Below are 12,892 nucleotides of genomic sequence, written 5' to 3'. Positions count from 1 at the left end.
TTGGGGTAAGCCCCTAACAGCCAGACAGGTAATTTTCCTTTAGATATGGTTACTTTCTTGACAAAATAATTATGCTATATAACCTTGGGCATTTGTGTATATCATTCGTTTGAATTTCTGAAACTCTTTCGATGTACTGTAACAGATTACATGTGCCCTTCCCTTAAAAATACACTTAAGTTGTATAAGCAAGGTGAACTTGAAACTCTACTATCTGTACATTTTGTTTTAATGTGTAGTACAGTTCTCAATGAAGTACACTTGCTTTAAGTTTGATGTAGTTTGTGTAACACCCCTATTTACCCCATAAAATAATAAGCATATAATCAGAGAATAAGCATGCATATAACTCAAAGGGCGTCACATCGATGTTTTCAAAAACTGAAAAGCTTTTAAAAACGACAGCATTTATCCACAATATACAATACACCTGGTCATTTCAAATAACACCTTACATATAATCATAATTCATCCAAAATATGCATTAACAGCGGAAAATAATACTCATGTGTTTCATATAAATGATACATGTCCCATACCATGATCATATCTCCATAAATAACTCATAAGATAACCATAATCATAATCATAATATTTGGCTTAAAGCTTCTCAAAATGACAAGTAATCAACAAATAAGTTCACAAGTTATAACAAAATACATGAGCATACAGGAAATGAGTTCAACGTCTAAGCTACCCAGTGTTACATGACCAGAGCATTGACTCGCTACTTAATTACCAAGCAACTCGGAAGAAACTCCGACTAGATCACACGCCAGCTACTAATCGTCAAACCTGCATGTCGCCAAACGAGGCAACATTAAAACAGAAGGGTGAGAATACGAACCATTATGAAGAAAGTATAACGGAATACAATGGTTAGCTCAACACTTCAAGTAATTAATCATACTATGTATAACCATGTAGATAATAGTAATCAACCCATTATTTCACATGTTATCGAGTATACAACAACCTGAATAGTATAATATTTCAATTCTACTATTATATTCTCAATTAAGTACACAATCATATTTATCACATATTCACACATTTTATCAAATATATATTCAAACTTCACTCGTTTCAATTATCAAACTCATACACATATCACAACTACATCGACTTCACATACTCAATTATCGCATAATTTTAATGTGACTCAATGCAAGATATGTGACTCTATGCATGTGGTACCGAATTGTGAACCCAAAGTTTCACCGCTTTCCGATTCAATATCTAGAATCCAAGCCACGCTTCCGATCCGGACAAGACCAAAGCCCACCAAACGTAAACATATAGTTTACCGCTTCCGATTCACTTTAGAATCTAAGCCTCGCTTATGTTTCAAAGCAAACCACCTTTGTTTCAAGGCATCCATGATATGAATGTATGTACAATGTTAATCAAACGTATGCAATTAAGATCATCTCTACCATCTTAATATTTAGCATATCACAATAATTCACCCAATGAATTATTCCACAATATTGTACACAACATTCTCATCACATAAGCATTATTCACGTATAATAATCAACACACAATTCCAATCCAATATTTCAATCAACACTATTAATTAACACTATCATATGCTAACCCACTATTTGTCAATTTCATATGGTTTACTCACTTTCATATTAAACCAACAAGACATTAGTATTTTTATTATCTAGCTATATTTCTAAATTCAACTATTAATTAAATTAACTAATTAATAATTATTTTACATAATTTTCAATTTACTCGATTATTTTCCATTTCAAAACCAATATTTGATATAAGAAATATTCAAATTTACCCAATTTCGGTCGGTTCGTAAAACATCATCATTTCAACAAATAACACTATCATGTTAATCTATTAATTAAACTTAGCTACCACATAAATTTTCATCAAATTCCGGACAACTAATTATACCGCTTAATTCGGCTATTCGGTCAAACAAGACTGTTTGCATTTCATTATAACTACTACTATTACCAATTCAAGTGATTTCATTGCTAACCAAATACTGCTGCTACTGTTTTCTATGTTCTATTAATTAAGTACTGGTTATTATTATGATTAAACATCATTTATATTATCCTCATTATATATATATATATATATATATATATATATATATATATATATATATATATATATATATATATATATATATATATTTACCATGTATTTCTATGTGGTAGTTCATATCTTTTTATTATTTGAATCAAAAGCTAAACACATGACATTCCATCACTAAATGGTGTTTGATTCACTTTCCCATTTTAGCCAAAGAACTGCTACAGTAGCGTGTGAATTAGAGGAAAAGAAGTGGCCACGCTTCTAGTGTAATCACCAAGGAGTTATAGATTTCTTTATGGCCAAAGTAGAGCTACAGTGGCGAGTCCTATCAAATAAGTGTATTGAACTTCACGTTTTCATTTTGTTTTCTATTTGGCCAAGTAAGTTAACAGTAGCGGTTTCTATTCAAACAAAAGTGTGGTTGATACACGGTTTCCTTGACCAATATTAAATTAATAGCAGCATTAATAATAATAAGTATAATATAGAGCATGAAATGGACAGGCATGTACCGAAATATATATTATATGTTTATCAAGTAGTACCACACATGGCTGCTATATTAATTGTAAAAAAAAAAATAAGCTAATAGGAACAGGGCACGCTCTGTATCAACACGGCAACAGTGCCGTCTCTCATGGAGTATTTCACACCAAAAGGAATCAATTTCCAGCTTTAACTAATTAAGTTATCACCATAGTATTTTCATGAATTAAAACCAATAAATCTTAACATGTCAATCTACCCATTATTCCCCATATACTAACCCATAATGATTAGGTATTCTCCCCCTTACCTCTTGATTTCTCCTTCAAAACCCTAGCTCCTCTTCTTGTTCCTCTCCTCCACTTCTAATCTTGAAAACCAGAAAATGAAAATGATGCTTCTACCCCTTACTTCCTCTCTTACTATATTTATTTGTTATATTGGGCTTTAAAATTAATAACACCCCCTAATTGCTTATCACTCCAATAAATAGGCCCAATTGATGAAATAGAGTAGTTCAAATAAATAATTATGCTCCAACAAATAATATTATTACCCTTAATATTATTTTTCCGATTAATCCAATTAAATCCGAATTTATCCCAATTAAATAAAAATACAATAATAATATTATTTCTAATATTATTTCTCAGCATATTCCACTTTATTAATTCTTCGATTAACCGAATAAATTCCAACTTCACTTAATAATCCGAACATGTTTCTCAATAATACGGACGATCCAATTAATTATCAAACTTCTTCCAAATTAAGTAAATAAATCCTTATTTAATTTAATTAGTCAGTTAATTAAATTCGGGCTGTTACAACTCTCCCCCACTTAAAAATATTTTCATCCTCGAAAATTCCGTCGACGCAACCATCTCAACACCAAAACCACATCCACACCCTCTCTCTCTCTCTCTCTCTCTCTCTCTCTCTCTCTATTCATACCGATACAAAAGATTCTACACTTACGACTGCACAAAGCTTCAAAAGATGTCATTCCAATATCTGAAGAAGATATCATGCAAATACACAATCTTTTCGATGCACAACTTAGTGAGTCTCTTCATCGAATAATCCATCTTTATCGGAATAAAACGAGCACATTTCGCCAACTATCCACACTGACCCAACTCACTTCACAATTACTCGATGTTCTCAGCAACCCGAAACAAAATTCATAGAGATACTATCTCACTTCCGCTCGAATAGAATAATTGTTGCACCAACTAAACGATTTCTGACATGTCCAACTCAAATACACGATTCCAGTATATCCCTCTTCATACTTTACCACTTTACATTTCCTCAAATCTCGATACATCATCAACACCATGATTAATACTCAAATCATTATGATGTTCCTCATCCAAGATTCTCTTTGTCCGAATTCAAACCATCAGGAATTACAAACTCGATCACAACATCTCATGACACCATTCTCGACAATCCAAAAGTTACTACTTTTTACTTGATTAATCGATATCATCTTATCATCCAATTGAAAAATCCAATTTCTAACCTTCTCAAATCTTGTCAAAATATTCCAAGTAGGCTTCAACATACCAACTTAACACACAAAGACGTCGCTTCACAACCAAACTCAACCCTCTAAGTCGTTCCAACGATTTCTAATTCTTGAATCCTCAACATAACTTATAAAATTATTTCCTACTCAATGCATCGGCCACAACCTTCACTTTTCCAGGATGGTAATTCAAACCAAAGATTAAAATCCTTCGAAATTCTAATCGTCTTGTTAACCTCATATTCAACTCTTGTGATCACTCAACACATCAAACCTTGATTCACACAAACAATTTCTCTTACATTCCAAAACAAACACAAGGGCAAACAACTCCAATACATACATTGAATAATTCCTCTTATGTACTTTAAGTTACCTTGAAGCATAAGCTACCACTTATCGATATCTGCATCAACACACCTCAACTCGAAATCTCATATCCAAGAAAATTCACTTCTTCCAACCAAAACTCACATTCAGAAAGCTTTACATAACCTTCTCTTTCAGCACCGATAACACAATCCTTAAATGTTCAACATGATCATCGTCGCTCTTAGAATCAAATATCCTCAAGAAACATTACCTCATAGAACCTTCTTTCTTCTTACTCGACGAACAGGGTAACTCTACGACTATACACTCAGATAATGAACCTCTTCTCAAACAATTCCTCAAATCTACTCTCCAATTCCTCCTTAGTTGCTTTACACGTCACTAAGTTAGTAAGGCAAGTCTATCTCGTTCAATACGATATCGCCTCTTATCAACAATAGATTAAGGGTGATCACGTCCTCAATTTGTCAATAGACAGTCGACAATCATAATGAAACATAAACTACCGTTACTAAACTATAATAGTGTTCCTTCAAAACTTGCACTTGAAGTCACATACAACACCGAGATCCTAAATCTCCCTTAAAGTTATAATTACTTGATTCAACTCCAAACAATTCATACCAAAATTCATCCACTTGGTCTAACGGAAAACAACCTAAATCAATTCTCAAAATCTCTACCAAAGATGCTTAACGGATAATTCAAACATGCCAAAAGAAGTAGAACAAAGCCACAACAGTTGTATCAATAACTACACTTCCATGCATAACAGATAAAACATGATCCAATTTTATAGCATAATCCAAAGAATAAAATAATGCGTTGCACCATTATCAATAATAAAGCACGTACCTCAGATTAACTTATCCTTAGTATTAGTCTCAGCACCAGACAACGCAGACACTTTTCCTTTCGCTTGCTTCTTCTTTGGCTTATCGCACATGGCACAATTGTGTCCTTGCTCACCACAACTATAGCAAATCCTACTCGAGCCAACTCCACAATCAACAGTTTTGTGACCCGTCTCGCCACACCTGTAGCACTTAATCCGAGTAGAAGCTCCTCCCCCACTTGGCTTATTTCTAAGACCAGATTGTTCCCTCATGTCATCATACGATTTCTCACGGAACTGTTCTCCCCCTCGTTTCAGCTGTAGAAACCCCACTTCTTTCTTTCCACGCACATCTTCTGGAAAATAGTTTCCAAAAAATGCATCACGGAAAAGAGTCCAAGTAACTTCAATACCTTCTATTTCAAATCTCCGCACAGTATTACTCCACCAAACGTCAGCCTCTTTTGTCAGCATGTGAGTACCAAACTGTACCTTCTGTACATTAGTACAACTCACGACTTGAAAGATCTTCTCAATTTCTCTCATCCATGCGTGCGCTTTCTCCGGTCCATACCTTCCTTCAAAGATCGGTGGGTTACACCTTTGAAAGTCTCCAAAAGCACGGAACTCATCCTTTCCTCCATAACCGACATTCTCTTGCGGCGCTTGTCCAATCGCACCAGTCCACCTCATCATTGCCTCAACATTAATGTCAACATTCCTTCCCGTAGCCATCGTCCTAAACAACCAAACAACCAGACAAAACAGTATCGATCGTGTCAGATACACGAATCAATTACAACAGGATAAAAGACATTAATAACCTTGACCAACTGGTCGACCGTGCTCTGATACCACTAATGTAACACCCCTATTTACCCCATAAAATAATAAGCATATAATCAGAGAATAAGCATGCATATAACTCAAAGGGCGTCACATCGATGTTTTCAAAAACTGAAAAGCTTTTAAAAACGACAGCATTTATCCACAATATACAATACACCTGGTCATTTCAAATAACACCTTACATATAATCATAATTCATCCAAAATATGCATTAACAGCGGAAAATAATACTCATGTGTTTCATATAAATGATACATGTCCCATACCATGATCATATCTCCATAAATAACTCATAAGATAACCATAATCATAATATTTGGCTTAAAGCTTCTCAAAATGACAAGTAATCAACAAATAAGTTCACAAGTTATAACAAAATACATGAGCATACAGGAAATGAGTTCAACGTCTAAGCTACCCAGTGTTACATGACCAGAGCATTGACTCGCTACTTAATTACCAAGCAACTCGGAAGAAACTCCGACTAGATCACACGCCAGCTACTAATCGTCAAACCTGCATGTCGCCAAACGAGGCAACATTAAAACAGAAGGGTGAGAATACGAACCATTATGAAGAAAGTATAACGGAATACAATGGTTAGCTCAACACTTCAAGTAATTAATCATACTATGTATAACCATGTAGATAATAGTAATCAACCCATTATTTCACATGTTATCGAGTATACAACAACCTGAATAGTATAATATTTCAATTCTACTATTATATTCTCAATTAAGTACACAATCATATTTATCACATATTCACATATTTTATCAAATATATATTCAAACTTCACTCGTTTCAATTATCAAACTCATACACATATCACAACTACATCGACTTCACATACTCAATTATCGCATAATTTTAATGTGACTCAATGCAAGATATGTGACTCTATGCATGTGGTACCGAATTGTGAACCCAAAGTTTCACCGCTTTCCGATTCAATATCTAGAATCCAAGCCACGCTTCCGATCCGGACAAGACCAAAGCCCACCAAACGTAAACATATAGTTTACCGCTTCCGATTCACTTTAGAATCTAAGCCTCGCTTATGTTTCAAAGCAAACCACCTTTGTTTCAAGGCATCCATGATATGAATGTATGTACAATGTTAATCAAACGTATGCAATTAAGATCATCTCTACCATCTTAATATTTAGCATATCACAATAATTCACCCAATGAATTATTCCACAATATTGTACACAACATTCTCATCACATAAGCATTATTCACGTATAATAATCAACACACAATTCCAATCCAATATTTCAATCAACACTATTAATTAACACTATCATATGCTAACCCACTATTTGTCAATTTCATATGGTTTACTCACTTTCATATTAAACCAACAAGACATTAGTATTTTTATTATCTAGCTATATTTCTAAATTCAACTATTAATTAAATTAACTAATTAATAATTATTTTACATAATTTTCAATTTACTCGATTATTTTCCATTTCAAAACCAATATTTGATATAAGAAATATTCAAATTTACCCAATTTCGGTCGGTTCGTAAAACATCATCATTTCAACAAATAACACTATCATGTTAATCTATTAATTAAACTTAGCTACCACATAAATTTTCATCAAATTCCGGACAACTAATTATACCGCTTAATTCGGCTATTCGGTCAAACAAGACTGTTTGCATTTCATTATAACTACTACTATTACCAATTCAAGTGATTTCATTGCTAACCAAATACTGCTGCTACTGTTTTCTATGTTCTATTAATTAAGTACTGGTTATTATTATGATTAAACATCATTTATATTATCCTCATTATATATATATATATATATATATATATATATATATATATATATATTTACCATGTATTTCTATGTGGTAGTTCATATCTTTTTATTATTTGAATCAAAAGCTAAACACATGACATTCCATCACTAAATGGTGTTTGATTCACTTTCCCATTTTAGCCAAAGAACTGCTACAGTAGCGTGTGAATTAGAGGAAAAGAAGTGGCCACGCTTCTAGTGTAATCACCAAGGAGTTATAGATTTCTTTATGGCCAAAGTAGAGCTACAGTGGTGAGTCCTATCAAATAAGTGTATTGAACTTCACGTTTTCATTTTGTTTTCTATTTGGCCAAGTAAGTTAACAGTAGCGGTTTCTATTCAAACAAAAGTGTGGTTGATACACGGTTTCCTTGACCAATATTAAATTAATAGCAGCATTAATAATAATAAGTATAATATAGAGCATGAAATGGACAGGCATGTACCGAAATATATATTATATGTTTATCAAGTAGTACCACACATGGCTGCTATATTAATTGTAAAAAAAAAAATAAGCTAATAGGAACAGGGCACGCTCTGTATCAACACGGCAACAGTGCCGTCTCTCATGGAGTATTTCACACCAAAAGGAATCAATTTCCAGCTTTAACTAATTAAGTTATCACCATAGTATTTTCATGAATTAAAACCAATAAATCTTAACATGTCAATCTACCCATTATTCCCCATATACTAACCCATAATGATTAGGTATTCTCCCCCTTACCTCTTGATTTCTCCTTCAAAACCCTAGCTCCTCTTCTTGTTCCTCTCCTCCACTTCTAATCTTGAAAACCAGAAAATGAAAATGATGCTTCTACCCCTTACTTCCTCTCTTACTATATTTATTTGTTATATTGGGCTTTAAAATTAATAACACCCCCTAATTGCTTATCACTCCAATAAATAGGCCCAATTGATGAAATAGAGTAGTTCAAATAAATAATTATGCTCCAACAAATAATATTATTACCCTTAATATTATTTTTCCGATTAATCCAATTAAATCCGAATTTATCCCAATTAAATAAAAATACAATAATAATATTATTTCTAATATTATTTCTCAGCATATTCCACTTTATTAATTCTTCGATTAACCGAATAAATTCCAACTTCACTTAATAATCCGAACATGTTTCTCAATAATACGGACGATCCAATTAATTATCAAACTTCTTCCAAATTAAGTAAATAAATCCTTATTTAATTTAATTAGTCAGTTAATTAAATTCGGGCTGTTACAGTTTGTATGCCTTGAAGGATCAATTAAATAGTAATGTAACAATAATGATTCACAAAAAGGCCAAATGGGATTTGCCTTTGGAAGCAGAGGCATCCAATCAGCCACTGAGTTGCCTGGTGTTTTTCCTTGGCTGGTATGTTTCAGAGAATATAATTTGTCAATATATAAGATGGTACCAAGTACCAACCTGACAGGTTTATTCCTCAAAATTTGTTTGCTCATTTGCCGTGTTTTTTAATCTGACAGCTGGTTTTTCTTTAATTTTATTGGACTGAATGCAGGTATTTGTTATGGTTCATGGTGTGGCTGTTGGATAATTGATACGGTGCAGGTTTTGTGTTAAAGTTGTATTGGGCTGAAAAACTATAATTGAACATGTATTGAACTAGAGTAGATAGAGGGTATTCTACTACTGTTATTTGAAAATCTTTGGTAGATATAACCTATTAGTACTCACATTTTCTTCATCCCTGCCAAATTTAGAATGAAAGAAAGAAAATGGTGACAGTTTATGAGATCCACCAAGAACAGAAGGTTGAAGCACCTACACTGTGTTTGCAATAGGCACTTTTAAACATATGTCATTTGTTTCAAAGTTCCTGAGCAATTCTGATCCACTGTTATTCATTGTTTCAATTCTATTGCGAATTATCGAAAATGTTTAATGGTATGATGGATCCTGATTTGATCAGAATCGCTCACGAACAAATGAGTCGCATGTCTCCTGCTGATATGGCTCGGATCCAACAACAGGATTGTGATTTTGCATGTCGATTCGTTGAATTATGTTAATAAAAACACAATTTAATTGCAAATTCAATATATTTTGTTATTTTGATTTGGAATTTAAATTTGAAGCTGAATGGCTCGGATCTCATGTATTGGTTTTCAATTTCAATATATAATCTATAGATTCTTCCAACAATAATTGAACTCTTTGCCTCCAATGATTGAGCTGTCTGTGTTAGCCTTCTCCAAAATTTAAGTCTATTGTGATGTATTAGTGTGTATGTTGGCTAATACATTGCTTTCACTTTTGAGTTTTCAAACTTTTAATAGATGCTAATCACCATTCTAAAACGTCGAATTGTTAGCTGCTATTTTGCACTGGATTGAAATAGAGCTCCTGGTGGAAGCCACACTCATTTCACATGATTCTTATACTTAAGTCTCAGGCATCATTGCCTTTTACGGAATGAAAGAATTAGATAACTCGAAATGGAGGTGAAAGTTTTTGAAACTTGAAATAGGTGGATTATTTAATGAGCATGTTTAATTTTTCTATTAATTTTAGTTGCATGTTTAAGTTGTAACCATTTAAAGATCTTTTTGTATTTAGAGTATTCACAAACCACTGCTTGATGATTGACGACCAAAGCAAGAGACAATGTAGTAACTAAGTCATTTTCAAACTTCATGATTTACATCTATTGTTGAGTTATTATAGTTTTGTCATACTATTTTGTGTAACTTGAAGTAAATATCATAATTATAAGGTTTTCTTAATTGTTTGATTGTAAGTTTTGAAAACAAAAAGTGTTTATTCTGGGATATATTTATTCAGTGTGTACGGTGACCCAATTACTATTAAGGAGCTTGTTGATCGCGTGGCTAGCTATGCGCACCTTTGTACATTATATTGGTGGCTCAGGTTAGTAAACCTTTTGTCTTGTAGGTGGTTATAACAGAGATGGACCACAATTGTACATTGTTGAACCTTATGGTGTCTCTTATGTGAGTCTACTTTATTTGATAAAAGTATCTAGACTTTTCATTGTTTCCCGACCTACTAATAATTTTTTTGAAGTTACGTGTGATTATTTTTGTACTGATCTGTTTGTATTTGCAATTGTTTTAGAGGTACTTTGTTGTTGCAATTGGAAAGGGCGGGCAGGCTGCGAAATTGTAAGTTGAAAATTAATACAGTTGTGTTTAATACTAAATCGAACAACAATTGTCCTCCTTTTCATTACTGTTTATGCTATGGACAATACATTCTTATTAATTTACTTGCATCCTTTGTTTCCTTTAAATAATATATTTTTTCTCGATAAAACATGTTTCTTGCTATCTTATAACTACTTTGAATTTTTGTTACATGGGTCTGTTTGTAAATTTTTACTATCAGCTGCTGAAGGTTAAGTAAGATTGGAGTAAATCTTGCATGGAACTTCTCTTACTACACATAGCTTATATGTAGACAATTATTAGAATGGTAGATATTAAGCCTTCAAGCCCTTCTGTTGTTCCTTGCAACCATTCATGACTCAACCTGCATGTGTGTTTTGCAAAATACTTAGATGTATGGTTGTTTGGCCTTAGGTTTATGGTCTATTATGTACTATACACATCATTCTATATTTTATGTAAGCACTAGCAATGATTTGAGTAAACCATGTTTTAAAATGTCTACAAACAACTGCATCATGTATTTTAAAATTTAAATAGAATTGTTCTTTTGTAACTATACCAATTTTTCTTTTCGATAGACCACTTGACTTGGTATCTAACCTTCAATTTGCCTTCTAACCTCAGATAAGTTGATCTGGTATACTAGACAAATGTTATCATATAATGCATAAGTTGTGATAAGCCATCAAGATGACTACATCATCACTACATCATAATAAACTGCAATTTTTTATGAGTCATTGATAGTGTAAGATACTTAGACATTTTATATGCTTTTGTCATGATTTATTCAGCTCATTAATTTGAGCCGATGTTTTCATTTGTGAAAAAGTATTAAATACTGTCCTATAGGATATTCCAAGTAATAGCTATAAAAACATTTATAATTTTATAAACAAATTGAATGTTTAACAAATTTTAAATTATTTTTTTTCTCAAATTCTTTTTGTTATTTTTGTTGGCACTAATAATTCTATTAAAGTTTAATATATCATGTTGAAAACAATATTTAATGATCACATCAGTACACGAGGGTTTATATCTATTGATGAGAATAAGGTTTAACTCTTGGAAATTTTATCACTGAAATTTACTATTTTTACGGGTCAATATCACCACATTACCGGGTCACTATCACCACAATACCGTTTTCAATAAAATCAACAAAATACTTATAAATATTTTTATTTATTAGACATATTGAATTTATCATGTTGGCGATTTATTACATATTTATTTTTTAAATATTTTCAGTTAAAATTATTTTATAATAACAATTATATTAACAACAATAAAACCTTATCGAAATGATCTAAGATATGAATAAACTTATCCGTGTTGACTTATCTTAAACTTTTTTTTGTGGATCATTATTTTAACTTAGAACCTAATTTTTATACTACTACTATCTTATTATAATATTTTATTAGTAAAAAAAATTTAAATGGTTAATTTCCATTTGATATATGCAATTTGGTTAAACTTCTTTACTTCACATTTTTCGTATTGTTCATAAAATACTACACCACAAATAGTGCACCCAGGAGACAGCACAGGTCTCTGACTAGTTACTTTATATTGCTCGTTCACTATTCCTGATTTAAACAATTTTAAAAAATAAATAAATATGTCCATTGTTTAAAATATCATTGAATTAGAAATCAGACTTTTGATCAGAAATAAAGTATGTATTTAACATAGTAAGGGTTGAGCCAACCTCAATATTCTAATTCGACTTTCCACAAATTTTACAAGTTAAAGATGCCTTTTGAGAAGAAAAAAAAACATAATTCTTGGA

At 32.2% G+C, this 12,892-nt stretch overlaps 1 protein-coding gene and 1 long non-coding RNA gene across 3 annotated transcripts; one reads left to right on the top strand and one right to left on the bottom strand.

Moving 5' to 3' along the window:
- Positions 1-310: 310 nt before the first annotated feature.
- On the bottom strand, positions 311-9,161 carry LOC131635233 (uncharacterized). The gene is made up of 3 exons (XM_058905838.1): positions 8,665-9,161; positions 5,279-6,623; positions 311-795 (listed from the first exon to the last, which is right to left on the bottom strand). The coding sequence occupies exon 2, from the start codon at positions 5,991-5,993 to the stop codon at positions 5,280-5,282; it is 714 nt and encodes a 237-aa protein (XP_058761821.1). The 5' UTR covers positions 5,994-6,623; positions 8,665-9,161; the 3' UTR covers positions 311-795; position 5,279.
- On the top strand, positions 9,109-12,885 carry LOC131635234 (uncharacterized). 2 transcript variants are annotated; one of them, XR_009293760.1, is made up of 3 exons: positions 9,109-10,917; positions 11,042-11,088; positions 11,312-12,885. It is a non-coding gene; the product is annotated as an uncharacterized LOC131635234 (long non-coding RNA). The 2 variants fall into 2 exon arrangements; XR_009293761.1 differs by having other exon boundaries at positions 9,110-10,834.
- Positions 12,886-12,892: the final 7 nt, after the last annotated feature.

This window comes from Vicia villosa, unplaced genomic scaffold (genome assembly GCF_029867415.1).
Source record: "Vicia villosa cultivar HV-30 ecotype Madison, WI unplaced genomic scaffold, Vvil1.0 ctg.001450F_1_1, whole genome shotgun sequence".
Taxonomy (NCBI): domain Eukaryota; kingdom Viridiplantae; phylum Streptophyta; class Magnoliopsida; order Fabales; family Fabaceae; genus Vicia; species Vicia villosa.
The sequence above is the reverse complement of the archived record's forward strand: the minus strand, read 5'-3'. Positions and strand labels throughout refer to the sequence as shown.